Source organism: Amblyomma mixtum, chromosome 3 (assembly GCF_055824585.1).
Source record: "Amblyomma mixtum isolate Tamu chromosome 3, ASM5582458v1, whole genome shotgun sequence".
Lineage (NCBI taxonomy): Eukaryota > Metazoa > Arthropoda > Arachnida > Ixodida > Ixodidae > Amblyomma > Amblyomma mixtum.
The window spans coordinates 44,232,039-44,247,413 of NC_143014.1; the positions used below are offsets into that span (position 1 = coordinate 44,232,039).

Consider the following 15,375-nt stretch of genomic DNA (forward strand, 5'->3'; position numbering starts at 1 on the left):
AGTTGCTGTAACACGAGGCTTGCATATATACTGACAGTAAATGCTAGTACTTAGTTTTAATGGGCAAAGTTAAAATTTGGAATCAAATAAACAAGCGAACACATAAACTCAGTTTTTGTCAGTCATGAGTTGTCTTTTTTTTTGCTGAGCTAAATTTTATTTTACTTTTTTGTTTTCATGATGAAAGGAACTTGTGAATCAATTTGTTAACATCCGAAGAAATTCTGCAAGACATTGGAAAAAACAATTGGTAGGTACATCAATAACATGGGCTCATGATGACAAGTAAAAAGAATGTGATCGCTATTTGAGGTCAAAAACAATGCACAGTTACAGAAAAATAAAATCATTGGCATAAGGCTTAATTTTGCAAGAACAGTGCAATCCACTGATATGTAATAAAAGTATAAATATCTTCTATGATAAGGAAGATGGTAAATACTTCTGTAATAGTTGATAAAATGAATGTGAGGTGTGGGATGTTTTATTGCCAGTGGGTAGTGAATTCCAAATAGAAATCACTGAAAAGAACACCGATTCAATACTGTAATTAGTTTGAATATTTTGGTAAGAGTAAATTTGATTTTTAATTTGAACGTTTAACGACAGCATATTTAGTTTACAGTAGGTATGCGAGGTGGTTGATCTATATGGGGCAGAAATAATCATAGGACGAGCTTGATTTTGTAAGTGATGAAGGAATGAGTGAGTAGTATTTCTTCGAGATAATTAACAATAAGTAAGATGGCTGCGTTTAAAAGAATAACAAAGAGGACGAAAAATATGAAGTTGAAAAATAATAATGTGTGCTTTTATTAATATGAATATACCAAAAGATAAGTTATTGGTTTAGTGTAAGTGTCAGACTTCAAGTTAGAGGCGAATACTACCTCAAGAAGTGTAGCGATGTCTGATGCATTAATAACTTAAAATCTATTGGGCAGTAGTCAAAATTTGCTAGTGGCTGAAATAAAAAAAAAATAATAAAGCTGCTTTTCTGAGGATTTATCTGAAGTTGATTTCTTTCACACCACAGTCAAATGTGATGACGATAATTCTTTGGCAGTGTTATATCGCAGTCATATACATGTATCACTTCTCTGCGTGGTGATAAAATGGCAAATTTGATAAATGCGGCATGTTAGTGGCACCTGTGGCATCTGTTTATGTATGGTGCATTAATGGAAGCAAGGCCAGTATTGAGTTTTTGCGAACAAAGAGGCTCTTTGTGAATTAATCCTGTGGATCAACGATTCCTTGAAAAAACATGCATGGGATAACACATAGCAAAAAGCAGCCCTTCGAACATGTGGCGTAAATAATCTCCAAAAATGCTTCTTAATCACCACATGCTGAAAATGGCTGCACTGGACATCGCCGAATTAAAAGAGCATCTAATAGAGCTAATTAATAGAACATTGCTCATATTACTGTTATAAAATGATAGGGCTTGTATTTAGAGTGTTAAACATGCTGTTGCTGATGGAGGCTGACATTTAACAAGTTTACTTTGCGAAGAGGATAACTTCAGGAGGAGGGAGGGGGGTGAAATCACAGGGTGCTTCAGCTCGAGAAGTATATTATCATAGGTGTTTTTTTTTTTTTGAAAAAAGTTATCTCAATGTCCATGTATAGTATTACCTACCGTGTCCCCCTTTTATGATGGAACTTTTGGATAACTACACTCTGAGAAGGCATCAACCTCTTTTTGAATAGATTTTTCTCTGCTTGGTAATACATACATACATGCCTTGAGTTTGGTACATTATGTCCTTGATTGCCTCTGTGCCACTAAACCTTGAATGCTGCTACTACTACTGCATACATACATTTATGCACAACTGTGAGCCAGGGAAGCATGCAATAAAGCATAGGAGCATGATTTAGGGTGTGATGCATGGTTGAAAATGAAGCATAGAAAATATATTTCAGTTCATGTTGTGAATTCCAGGCAAAGAACACTAGTGGTACCCCTGCTGTGAATAATAGTGAGATGTGCATGGGGCTCTTACCTGGCGGTCGTAAAATAGTTACAGGCTCTTCTGACTCAAGTGGGTCGGAGAAGCCGACATCATTTCGAGCCAGGATGCGTACATGGTACTGGGCGCCCTCCTCCAAATCTTTGACGTGAAGGCGCAGAGTTTCAGCATCTACTTGGCCCACCTAGAAATGAGAGATTTAGCAGAGCCGGACCTTAATTAGTTGCACTGACACCTTGAGCTGTGGTGATCCTGCAGCAAGGATCTCATGTGATTTTTTTGTTCTTTTATGGGCATATCACTCATATCCACTTTTCATCACGCAGCTGCAACTCTTCCTAGTTACTTTTCAGTGTTACTGCCTTTATACTAGTTGAGTGGCTGACTTTGCAGCAGCCCACTCTTGAAAAAGCAATAAAAAGTGCCACTACACTCATAGCATACTTTGAGCTGAAGAATTTATCAATGCTATGGTTCTGCACATCATATAGTAATCCCCCATTCTGATGAAGTTGCTTTATTTGATTTGTATTTTTACAAAGTTTATCACGGTTTTGATTGACGAGCATGTTCTTTGTATTGGATTGTTTGAAGTATATTGTTGATGGACACCACTTAGTACGAACAGTGAAGCAGCAACATCCCAGAGTAGTGCAAATGCTGATTCTTTGCTTTTCTTTTTCACTTGGTTGAAACGGACAGCACTGAAAAAATCATGCCAGTTCCTGCAGCTTATTTGTTGCTGTATGATACAAAAGTGTCAGGAAACTAACACTCTCATGCCACCTGTCCGCGGCTGTCAGCATGATTTAATTTCGGTGGGTTGGTGGGGTCACACCTGAAGACGCTGGTGGAACGTGAGGGAGAAAGCATGAAAATGGGACTGACAAAGGGGATGTGGGCACTAAGGGAGTCTGAAATAAAAAGGGGGCATTTCATTTTGACACTGTACTGGTGCCTGGAATTGCACAGAAGTTTGGTAGAGGCCAAATACTACCTAGCCGAGTAAAAATGATGTTGCTGGTTTGGTTTATCGGATTTAATGTCCCAGAGTGACTGAGGCTATGAGGGACACCGTAATGAAGGGCTCTGAATAATTTCAGCCACCTTGTGTTCATTAATGTGCACTGATATAGCACAGTACACAGGCCTCTAGCATTTCGCTTCCATCAAAATGCAACCGCCGCGGCCGGGATCGAACCAGCGTTAGCAGCCGAGCGCCATAATGAGGTTGCATTAGTGATGGAAAGTCATTCACTTCAATGTCTGATTGAAGTGCTGACTTGGCTTTGGAATGCATTTTGCATATGAACATTGGTCATTTATGGACCCCCACCTTTATCAAAAAGTGTATTTGCGTTCCTTTTGAAGAGGTTTCAGTGTATGTCTTTGTCGCCTTTTGCATATATTGGCTGATAACACTGGAAATTCGATGCATGAAAGAACCTAATGCTTTAGGGTTTCAATTACGTGAAAGGCCTGCCTATCTGTTTACCTTATTACAAAAAACAGTTGTTTAGGGTCGCTAAAGGTCTGGGAAGCTGTGAACTGTGTCTAGAGATTCGCTTCTCTTGATTCATCAGTTCCCATGACCTTTTAAGGGTCCTGGAACTGTACTGCTTATTAAAACACAATGAGAAACTGAAAATGCAAAATTTGAGTTGATGTAGCCAGCATTTGCCTAAGTGAGGGGTCTGCTTTGTGCTGCACTTGAGTTGATGGCCTTGTCAGCATTAGTGTAATGCATATAAAGCTCTTGATCATGCGAGTGCCTGAAATAACATGGTGCTTGCTTAAAAAATGTGTTTACTCATGACTGCAAGCCTAGCCCTGCTCATTTTAGTTACTTCTTTTCATATTCAGGATTTGGCTATGGTTTATTTAGAACACTGCTGTGGTGAAGTAGCAAATGTAAAGCAAATTTACAAAATGTAGTTTTATTTTTTACTTGACACACGTGACTAAAATATCCATTGTGATCTGTATTTGAGTATACACTCTTTCAGTATAATAAATGTATGTACAATTGCACTTTGGGTAAAGCTTATAATTTGACACACTCTGTTTTGCTGCATGATTGGTCTGTGATGATTGCTTTTTGATGCACTATAAATACCTAAATTTGACTTACCTCCATCCACATTGTTCGTGATGTATCTCTTAGAGCTGCAGTGTAGCCCAGGAGTGGAGACCCACCGTCCCATTCAGGGCGTCCCCATGAAACATCCATTGAGTTTGGACCAGTGACTAAGATTTCAAGTGGTGCTGTGGGTGGAGTCGGGCGATCTGCACAGATGATGTAATGTATTACTACTGGGGTCTCTTGGCTCTTGGTTGCCTCCGTTTAGCACAAATTTAGCGCTCCAATATGTAAATGCAAAGCTAAGAAAGAGCTTTTTTACAAGGTTAGAATTATCTCAATCACATACACATATCACATATTTTTGTATGATGATAAAATGCCAAATTTCATAATCTGAGAAAGAGTGCAGCATGTTAGTGGCACCTGTGGCATCAGTATATGGTGTACCTTTAACAGAAGCACGGTTGTTGACTGATCTAGAACTTCCTTTTGGTTTGCTAACAGTCAAGCAGTCTAAACTGACAGGAGTGTTTGTTTTTGGTTAACTGATTTGCTAGCATTTTTCTTCACTGGGCATTGCACATCTGTCTTAACTTTTAAGGCATTTTGTACACAACTGTGCACATTGTGAACTCGCAGCTTCTTCTCAGAATGCGCTCTAGTTGGCACTGATTTCTTTGTTTCAGGTGAGTTTAGAATCCTCGATACTGCAAATAGCCTGCTTTCTTATGCCAACTAGCGAACACAGCAAATAATATTTCTGTAAACAGTGACCATAATAGCATATTCTCCGTCATTTTCTTGAAGACAGATTTTATCACCAACGATCATGTAAATTTTTTTTTCATACTTTCTAGTGCAATGTGGTTATTTGAAAAATAAATTGATTCCACGATGCCAAAGGTGTAAATTTCACAAATCCTGATGTTTTGATATTACAGTTTCCAACTATTCTGACCGTTTGTGAGAAATTTTCTGCATGCTTGTAAAGAAAGCATAGCTACTGGTGTGTTCCCTTAGAATAATGAATTGGCTTTCTTGAAGCCTGGTGATACCATTTAGGCAAAAAAATATTTCTTTTGAATATAAATAATAAATGATGCTTGAAAAAAAATTATTATTAAATAAGGGAGACCTACCAGCTGCAGCTGGTAGCGTCTGCCATTCACCAGTGTCTTCCAAGGGTGGCCCGACACCAGCTACATTTTCTGCACGAACTCGGAAACGATGCCTTGTTTTGTCACTCAGGCTGATGACTCGGTGCGTTGTCGTTCCTCCATCCACATTTGCAACCGTCACCCACTTTGGCAGGTCAACAGCTGCCTGGTCCTCGCTCAGGTGCTCTACAATGTAAGCGACTATGGGAGAGCCTCCATCAAATGCAGGTGGGCTCCATGTGAGCGTTGCAGTCTTATTCGTAACGTCAGAGATACGCAGGGGGCCGGTAGGCGCATCTGGAGGCTCTGTTGAAAAGCACAAAATATGATGCGTGAACCTTGTGCATTTTAGGGCTTACACATTAGATTTTCACAGATCAAGTTTTGTTTTGTGTCCGCAGTACAGCACACCTAGATAACAATAAAGCTACACAAATAACCTATGCCATTACTGCATGCATGGCCACCGCATTCACTCAGATAACCATGAAGAGCACCCATGTCTTTGTAAGCATACACTGTATACATGGCTGCATAGGTAGGCTATCCATGTGATCACGGTGAGCTTAAGTGAAGTAATAAGAGGCAAAGAAGAAGACAGCTTAAAAATAATGCATGGACTCCCATAAGAAGAGAAAGAAGAGCAGAGTAATCGCAGTCGCAAGCACAGCCAGTGGGAGTGCTTTTCTGCAGTAGTTACAATCAGTATTTCATAGGTGTATCCACAAATTTTTTTCTTTGCGGTGTCGCAGGTTATTAACAGAAAAGGTTCTTATGCACTATTGCAAGCTATTGTATTCTTAATGTGCTAATGAAAAATGCAGCGGGGGTTAGGATACTTGGCCTTTTCTTTTAGTCCGAAAGCACTTGTAGCCACACTCTCCAGGATTCCGTGGTATCTGTGTGAAGCCTCTAAGTAGCGAGTGTAACTAGCTCACAGGGTCAGTGGACACCTCAGTCGCACTGTGAGTAGGTGGTGGCATTCACCTTCGTTTTCTCAAAACCAGCGGAAGGTTTAGACTCCTTTAATTTTGAGGAAAGGAAAGGCAGATAACTGGCTCCGTGGGTCAGTGGACATATCAATCGCACTTTGAGGTATGTGGCGGTAATGTCTACCTGCAAAAAACCATGCTTTTGACGATATTTTGTGCTTAGCAATGCTGAACCACCAGCAGTTTTTTAATGCTGTCTCTTCTTGCTAGAGTTCACAAAAATTTATACATATAGATTTTCTGGGGAATTTTTCTGCTTATTTTCATATCTTTTGCAAATGTAACAGGAAACCACATTAACTAAACATAACATCATAAGACATGTGAAACTACCTGTGTACATTGATGGCAGTGTCTGTGTGACTGGGATGAAAGCCACTTTTCCCAATGGCTGTGAGCACCACCCAAATGGTCTTGGTCTCGTACGACCTTGCTCTTGAATTTAGTCGCAGAAATTTATTGACATGCCTAACAGTTTAGTGCCACAGTACTCTGTCACTCTAATACATCATCAGTTCTTTGCGTTTAATATTGTGCCCAAGACTATTTCCATTTTTTCCTCCTTATTTAAACTAAATACCATAATAACTAAACATCATTTGTTTTATGATCCCGTTTATCCTTTTTTTTATTCCCTTGCTTTTACATTTCTCACCTTTTTCATCATTGTGCACTGAAGTTTTCTTACCCTTAATTTGGCTTCCTTGCAGGCCTCTAAGTTAGCAGATAATTAAACTGGTTGGTGTCAGCTTAGAATGAGAAGCAGCAATAAAGAACAAGCGGTCCTAAGTGACATTTTGTTTTTGCAAAAGCGGATGAGGTTCTCAGTGTCAGGTTTATTGAACTCGATACTTCTGTATTTTGGTATGTGGATCATCATTCAGCACTTACTTACAGGTCACTTTTGTTGAGAAGTTGTGGCACAGTTTGTAGAAGTTTAGTGGAAGAAAAAAAGGGTTTGACGGTCACACCTGAAGTTTCTAAAGCCAACACATTTTATTTCCTGGACCTCAGTTTGAACCTTCTTAAATGATCATATTAGCTGGCATTATAATCCCCAGTCTCTAAAACCTTTTACAATTTTTTTTTAGACTTTTTAAGGTGGTTAAATGAGGTACTGCCTTGTCTTGTCTTCGCTCATCTATTTTTTTTTTCTTCATTCATTTTATTAATCAGATTGGGACGTACCCAAACGATGGGTCCCATTGACCTTGATTAGTTCAGTAGTTGAAAAGTAAAGACATCAAATTTTTGGTTACGTGCTTTCTCTTTTGGAACGGAACGGTGCACAGGACGTCAGTATATGAGGATCATCACATGGAATTTACCTCTGCCTGGTAAATAATTTGTAAATCAGGTTTTTCTCTCATGTTGTTTTGATTTTAGCTTCAACAGCCGGACGATGGCTATGGTGCCAGATTTGACTTCAGGTTACATAGGCAGTGAAAAACTGCAGTACAATCGCTGCTTCATTGTTTTAATTCTCTCCAATTATAAAAGGCCTGTTTTCAATGTCTGTCTTTAGAATTCAGTAATCTCTTGATACAGGCTAACTTCAATTTGTCCTCATTGCCCCTTAAGAATGTCACTCATTAACTGCCACCCTACTGTCATATCCTTGCACCACACTAAAGATCATGCCTGTGCAAATCTCTGTTTGATGGCCAGTGCATTGATGTATGTTCAAATTGCCACATCGTAAAGGATTTGTGTTTCCAAATAGTGGCGAAGTAATCCCGTGTCTTTGTTACCTGTGTTTGTGCAGTTTGCCTTATTTATTTTTTTCTGCTTTACAAGCACAGCTCCTCGTGTATATACAGTCTTGGATCTGCAGTAAAATTTCACTTGCAAGACAGGACTTGTTTGTGTGGTTCCCCTTCCTTCAGTGTGCTATTGTTTTTTGCAGTGCTTCTCATTATAAACACAAAGTTTTGGCCTCATACTATGCACTGGCAGGATACAGAAGGGTGTATTGGTAAGCTGCTTCTTTTAACTTGGGACTGTCAGCCAATTTCACTCCGACCCATTTTATCCTCCTACTAATTTCTACATCACAGTCCAGATGTGATGTGACTTGTTAAGAGCAAATAAGTGTGTTGCTACCCTCCACATCCAATACCTGCTAGCTTTACTACACTTGCTCTTTCATAACACTGTCCATCACCTGGAATTTTATTTCATAATAATTTTAAAGCCTGCGACTGTACATAGTCTGTTCAGGTCTGCAATCATCGTTGCTTTTTGATCACTGCTTCAGTATAATCACTGCTTTCACTCCAACTGTTAAACCAGCCTACCCCAAGAGCTAGAATGACAACAAATAAACAAGCAGCTTTAATTCTGTAGTTTTAGTGTGCCTCACATGTTCTCAACTTCTCTTCTATGCCATAGCCACTGGTTGGCTGTTGAAGCCGAAATAACACGAGAGAAAAAATTCAGTTTTAAATTATTTACCTTGCATTGGTGAATTCCATGTAGTGATACACATATAATCATGTTGAACACTCAGACAAAAGAAAAAGACATGCAACCAAAATTTGGTGTCCCTACGCTTTTAGCGTTTAGCTGTTGCACTAACATTAGCAACTCTAATTTATAGTTTAATAGTATATTTATGTACTAAAAATGGCAGATGCCACAATGGCAGTGACACAGTTCAGCATCATCACTTACGTATTTGAGCATGGACTGTTATTGGCTCCTCGCTTGTGAGTGGTGGACTGCTGCCTATTTCGTTGCGGCATGTCACTCGGAACATGTACCTGGAAGGGATCAAATAAAAAGTTATGTAATGCACTTTCTTCACATTCCTGTGTACTATTGTTTTTGAAATTACACTTGAAATATTTTGTATTAGAAAATACTGTAAGTCAAAGAGAAAAGAAAATGCTGGGAATTTATCTTGATGAACTGCACAAAAATATTATTAACCTACCAGAAACTGAAATTACAAACACTACTGTTTGCTCTCTGATTGCTGCTGTTCTTAGGAAGCTAACGTGCCTTGGTTAATAGTCCTTTGCAAGCGTATAATGCCTAAAGAATGCTAGTTAATGTGATGTTCTGAAAAACACTTACGCATTGTCTGATTTCAGATTTGTGACTTCCATAGACAAGCTCTCTGTGGTCCCAACTTTAATCCAGGCCTTTTTAGAAGCCTCGCGTTTTTCAATGGTGTAGTCGATTATGGGGCGGCCGCCATCCGACAGTGGCTCCTTCCATGTCAAAACGAGTGAAGTGTCTGTCATCTTTGCAGTTGTCAGTGGACCTTCTGGTGCACTTGGTTTATCTTTAAAAGCAAAATACCACAAATAAAATAAATACCACTGTGATCACATACAATGTTTGTGCATGCACACTTGTACGTGCATGCAAAAACACACAAAGATGATGTTTCAATGAAAATTGCTAGTAATATTTAAAAATAATTTTTGAATTTATAAGGATGGCCTTTTATAGCATAGTAGTACCAGTAGTACAAATGTCAGATAACAGGTAAATCATATTAGTTAGTAAGCTAGGTAACTAAATTCTAATAGTCAATGTTTTAGCTATCACATATCACAGTTAGACACCTGGTGCTGGCCATCAGTAATAGCCATACAAGTTCTTAGAATTTCAAAAATGTGATTTTTCTCATTGTGGCAGTGCAGGGAATTCTGATCCTCCCAGTATTTAAAACCAAACCGCACAGCCGTGGAACCACGCAGCTGTACCCAAAGACAAGCGTCACTTAGAGGCACATGTGTTTCCTCCATCCCATTTGACCTGGATGTGCTAGAGCAGTGGACCAGGAGTCATGGTGAATAGCCGTGTGGGCTGCATATGGAGCTATAGTCCGTACTGAAAATGGGTTGTGCAGCATGCATAAATAACATTTACTCCATTCTAAATGTATGACCGATGTCACTGAAGTTTTGCATTACTCAGTAGGTACTTCTAATCTTCTGGAATGTTAAATATGCAAAAAAAAAGAAACTCTGTCGAACCTTGCTACTCCTGCTTTTGCTATTTTTGTCACAATTAGAGAGACTTGAGAGAACATCTTAATTACCATATGGGCAACGGGCCACAACAGGCTCAGAAGTAAGCGGCGCACTTGTGCCATATTCATTTACAGCTGAGATCCTGTAGAGGTATTCATTGCCCTCTGTCACATCAGTATCTTTGAAGGAAGGAGTGTCTGGTTGCGTTGTTCCAACCTGGAACACATATAAAATCAGGTTGTAAGTTCATGAATGCAGCAGCAATAGTTTTGCTCGCAGCGCATGGTACAGTAAAGAGTGATATTGAAAAATTTTTTTGATGGTTGTTTAGTATGCATTCAAAAGTATTTGAAAACAGTAAACTGTAAATAATGTCTCGGCAAGAGTGGTTGTGTTGCAACACTGCTACAGTCAGTTATCTGATCCACAGATTATGGCCTAGTGAATATGCCACATCATCTGCTGCCATGATGTATCTGTGAGGGCTACTTGCACATGCTTTTTGCAGCTCTCTAAGGGATTACAGATGGCTCTCTTGGTTAAGTCTGTTTGCTGTGATGAAGCAATAACTAAATATTTCTCTTGGTCTGTTGGTCACAAATTCAATTCTTGACCAAAGTAGCTGCAATTTTGAAATGCCTATGCATTTTGGTGTGCTCGCGCCAAAGAATGACACATGATAGTGTCACGGTGTGGCTGCATGCTTCATGTGATGGTGTGCCGGGGAACTTCGTATGAAAGGGTATAGTTTTAAGTGAGAGTTGTTGTGACAGCATGTGTACTGTTTGCCCTTCTCAGTTAGATGAAGGTTATGTTTTTTCATAGTTGAACAAACTAAAGTGCTAGAAAAAAAAAAACAGCAAACTTTGGAAGACATTACATGAATGAGTCTACAGGAGGCATAGAAACGTGCCACCACTTTTGAGCAAGAGAGCAACAAGACAACCTTTTAGGGGTGCCCAGGCATGCTTACTCTGTTTTTGTTTTAAATTAAGATTTCAGACAGGCTTTTTAGCTCAACCTAATTTTAGCTTGCATCCATACTTTAGCTTGCATAGAAACCAACTGGAACCTAAATTGTTCCACATGTGTTCTTGCAGGTACCAATTGGTCTTATTTAATGGGACAGTATATCTGTAGTTGGATCTTGATGTCACAACGAAGCAAAAGCAAGCCATGGTTCAACAAATTTCAACGCAGGCTCACAGATAAAAGGCAGGCTGCATACAGGGCACATAAAAAAGATCCGTGAGCGCATAAACAAGAAAAATTGAAATGCATGAAAAATGCGGTGAAGGCAGCATTAAGCAAGTAAAAGACTCCTTTTCTTTCTTCTTTTCATTTACCTACAAAAGTGCCGTAAAGAATTTTGGCAATTCATGAAAAGAAACTGAAAGGATCAGATATCAGTTCCATTTAATTTAATGAACATGAAGGTATGTATGTTAGCAATAGTCTTGATAAAGCGAGTGCCTAAGTGAGTTTTTTCTTCTGTATTTGCTGTTATTCCCAGAATTTATCATGTTGGTTTCAATTTTGGTTTAGCTAATGTTGACCCCACGCACTGTGCAGTTTACCCAAAGTAGAATCTAATTGCTTCTCAAAGGGCTAAATGCTCAGAGTGCTCCTGGTCTGGATAACCTACCAACTGCTCTTTTCAGTGCAAAAGTGCATGAATTCTTTAAATATTTGCAACCCATTTATGAAAAAGCTTTGAAAGAAGGTGAACTGCCTTCTGACTGGAAATTAGCCAATGTAGTGCCTGTGTACAAATCTGGCCCTCGCAATGCGTTTCTGACTATCGTCCTGTCTCTTTGACAAGAATTGCTAGTAAAGTTTTAGAGCATGTGTTTTTCACTAGTATTATTGACTATACGAGTACGCATTCCTTATTAAATAAACAGCAGCATAGCTTTTGCAAAGGGTTTTCCTGTGTAACACAGTTGAATGAATTGATTCATGATCTGACAAGCGCACTCGATGAAGGATATTCTATTGAGTTTGTCTTCTTAGATTTAAGAAAGCATTTGACATTGTTCCCCATTCTTTTCTGCTGTAGAAATTATCTTGGTAATAAGAAAATCATTGACTGGATAAAGGATTACGTGCATTTCGGAAAACAATGTGTAGCAATCAGTGACAAGTTATTAAGAGAATGTGTTGTATCTTCTGAGGTACCTCAAGGATCAGTCCTCGGAATGTGATTTTTTACTTTTATGGATGACATTTACTCTGGTATTGCCTCAAATATTTGTCTATTTGCGGATGATTGTGTGTTGTACAGGGTTATTGGCTGTCCGAATGACTGTGTTGCATTGCAGGATGACGAACAGGATTGCCGAATGGTGCAGGAAATGGGAGATATGTGCTCACTGTTGTGTCGATGAGAGAAAATTTAAAACAAATTCTCTCGGACTAACTGCTTGCTTGTTCGGGCTCCAATTTCACACAAAAGTGGCATTTCACGGTCAGTTTTGTTTTACACTTCGTTTGGATGGGGTACTTACCTGATTTGGTCAGAATTAATTGAAAATCTCCATCGTCTGCGGTGATAACAGACTGAAACGATAAGCTTTGCAGCAGTCATACCCGTAGTGCCATCTGTGCCCGCAGGAGGAACGAGCGCTCTACCACTGAGGCTGCTGCGAAATGCAAGATGGGTGAAAGCGGCTACGCGGTTGGTTGAAAGTGCTTTTTCAGCTATTTTATCAAAGTTGGGCGCAGAAAACGCTGTTGCACGCAACTGCACCGCTCCCCGCACCTTGCGCTTCCCCAATGAGTTTCTCCGCAGCCTTCCTGCATGGTACAGTGCTCGTTTGTCTGGAGGGCGCATGACGGCACTACTGGAATCATTACTGCGAAAGCTCACAGTTTTGGTTCGCTATCGCCACAGACGATGATTTTCAATTAATTTTGACTGAATCAGACAAGTACTCCACCCAAACACAATATAAAACAAAACTGACTGCCAAATGCCACCTTCGTGCAAATTTTGAGCCCTAACAGGTGGGCTGTTAGGCCGAGGGAATTTTTTTCCGATTTTCTCTGATTGACACTACAGTCTTTATTAACATGCAAAAATCTATATATGTGCGTCACAAGAAAGAAAAAAAAAACGCATGAATTCATTTATACAATTAATGGAATGGAACTTTCTTCAGTATAAGAATACAAATTGCTCGGTCTAAGTAGGAGACGTTATGTCGACTATGTAACTGGAAAACGCATGTGTTGTCATCTTCGTTGTGTCCTCGTCTCGAGCGCTACAGTTCTTCATCATGAGCAACCAACCCCAAACATCCACCCTGATCAAGTAACTGGAAAAGCTTGTTGCGTTCTTGGTTTTTTTAAGGTTAAACATTTAACAGTTGCCTTCAGATGCAAAAGAGTTACTTTTCAAGACTAACGCTTACTCAGTTCTAGAATATGCTTGTTCAGTATGGGATCCTTGCAATAAAACATATATACTCGTAGATAAGCTGGAGGGAGGGGGTACAAATTCTGGGTGTGCAATAGGTGTTTAATAATTATAGCAGAAACCTTAGCGTTTCATGTGCAAATAGCACTTTGGGATGGCAGTCACTGGAAAAATGCAGATATTTCTTGCGACCAGAATTTTTTCACAGTATTTATCATTGCAAAACTGGCATAAACCATGACTTGTGTATTCATGCTCCTTACTATGTTTCGCTACGGCTTGACCATCCTCTAAAATTAAAGGAAAGTAACTGTAGATCTGACATGTGTATGACAGACACGTGTAGGTATGGTTTCTTCTTAAGGTCTGTAAGAGATTGGAATAGGCTAACTGAAGAGGTAGTGTTGATTATGTCCAGTGATTCATTTGCTTCATCTTTGTAAATCTTTTGTTTCTGGGTTGAACCGGTGATGCGTCATCGTTGCATTGTTTTTATAGCAGTTTGCTGCCTGTGTATTATTCCCCCCACTCTAATGCTGTTTTGTAGTGCCATGTGTATTAATGTAAACAAACAAACAAACAAACAAACAAACAAACAAACAAACAAACATAAATAAATAAATAAAAGGTGCAACTCGTGAATATCATAACAACAGCACAATCGAGGAGTCAAAAATCAGTTACGGAAGCATCTGTTACCTCAATAAACACTGTTCTTGTTGTCTCACAGTGCTCGATGATGTACTTTGTGAGTGGTGACCCTCCATCATCCAAGGGTGGTTGCCAAGATAATGTGATATGGTCTCCTGCAGTTTCCAGGAACTGAATGGGCTCTTGAGGTGGACCTGGCTTGTCTGGAACAAATACAAGGTATTCTTTTGGTTTCATGGCATGTAACTGATTTAACAAATTTGACCATTGGGCCGGTTGCTGTAACATTTAGGAAACTTTAAAGTGCAGTTCTGTCCGCTCCTCCCGTCCATTGTCTTTTCTTGCTTTTTGAATTTTTCAAAAAACCACTGACTGAGCAACCATTTCCTGAGTGCTATTAATTTAGATGCTGATTTAGATTACTGCTGAGCACTGCAACAGAAGCAGTGTTGTTGGGCAATGCAATTGGAAATGAAAAGGAAAAAAATTTTTCCTTTTCAAGTTGATCCCTGCTGGGCCCTAATGTAGAGCCTGGCAGACGTAATCAAACAAGAAACTCACCGAGCACTCTGAGCTTGAAATCGTAGCTTATGCTTCCAGCTGGATTCTTCAGTTCAAGTGTATAGATACCAGAATCTGTACCTTCTGCACTGTGAATTGTTATAGTGGAAGTGTCATCTTTTTCTGTGATGAGCGTGTGCTTGGTTGACTGGAGAGGTTCTCCGTCATGTAACCATGTGACTGTGGGCTTTGGAAATCCATAAATTGTGCAGGGAACTTTGAATTCATCTTGCTTGTTGATACGGACGTTGCGTAGTTTTTCATCAAATTCTGCTCGTGGTGGATCTGATGAAAGAGACCATAAGAAGTGCTTAGTAAGAATTCCAGGTGCATAGGCACGCAGAAAATGGCTATACCTACCTTGGACAGACAGTGTGCATGTTGTTTCTGTGGATCCATGTGGGTTGGTTGCCTTGCAAGTGTATTTTCCTCCTGACTTCGTGGATGCCTCCTTGATACGAAGTACAGCTTTCTGGTCTTTAAATTCAGCACTGAAGTTGCTGATCATGACAAGATCTTTTCCATTTTTAAGCCTGTAAAAGAGAAAA

At 39.5% G+C, this 15,375-nt stretch overlaps 1 protein-coding gene across 5 annotated transcripts in view; it reads right to left on the reverse strand.

The window, feature by feature from the left end:
- LOC149349987 (uncharacterized) overlaps positions 1-15,375 on the reverse strand; it is a 228,811-nt gene that overhangs the window by 1,985 nt on the left and 211,451 nt on the right. For all 5 annotated transcript variants that reach the window (XM_089578984.1, XM_089578987.1, XM_089578988.1 and 2 more), the window contains 9 exons: positions 15,188-15,360; positions 14,828-15,112; positions 14,315-14,469; positions 10,266-10,413; positions 9,290-9,500; positions 8,885-8,973; positions 5,202-5,525; positions 4,111-4,265; positions 2,013-2,163 (listed from right to left, as the gene is read on the reverse strand). In XM_089578984.1, coding sequence (XP_089435110.1) covers positions 2,013-2,163; positions 4,111-4,265; positions 5,202-5,525; positions 8,885-8,973; positions 9,290-9,500; positions 10,266-10,413; positions 14,315-14,469; positions 14,828-15,112; positions 15,188-15,360 — 1,691 coding nt within the window. The remainder of the gene's footprint in view (positions 1-2,012; positions 2,164-4,110; positions 4,266-5,201; positions 5,526-8,884; positions 8,974-9,289; positions 9,501-10,265; positions 10,414-14,314; positions 14,470-14,827; positions 15,113-15,187; positions 15,361-15,375) is intronic.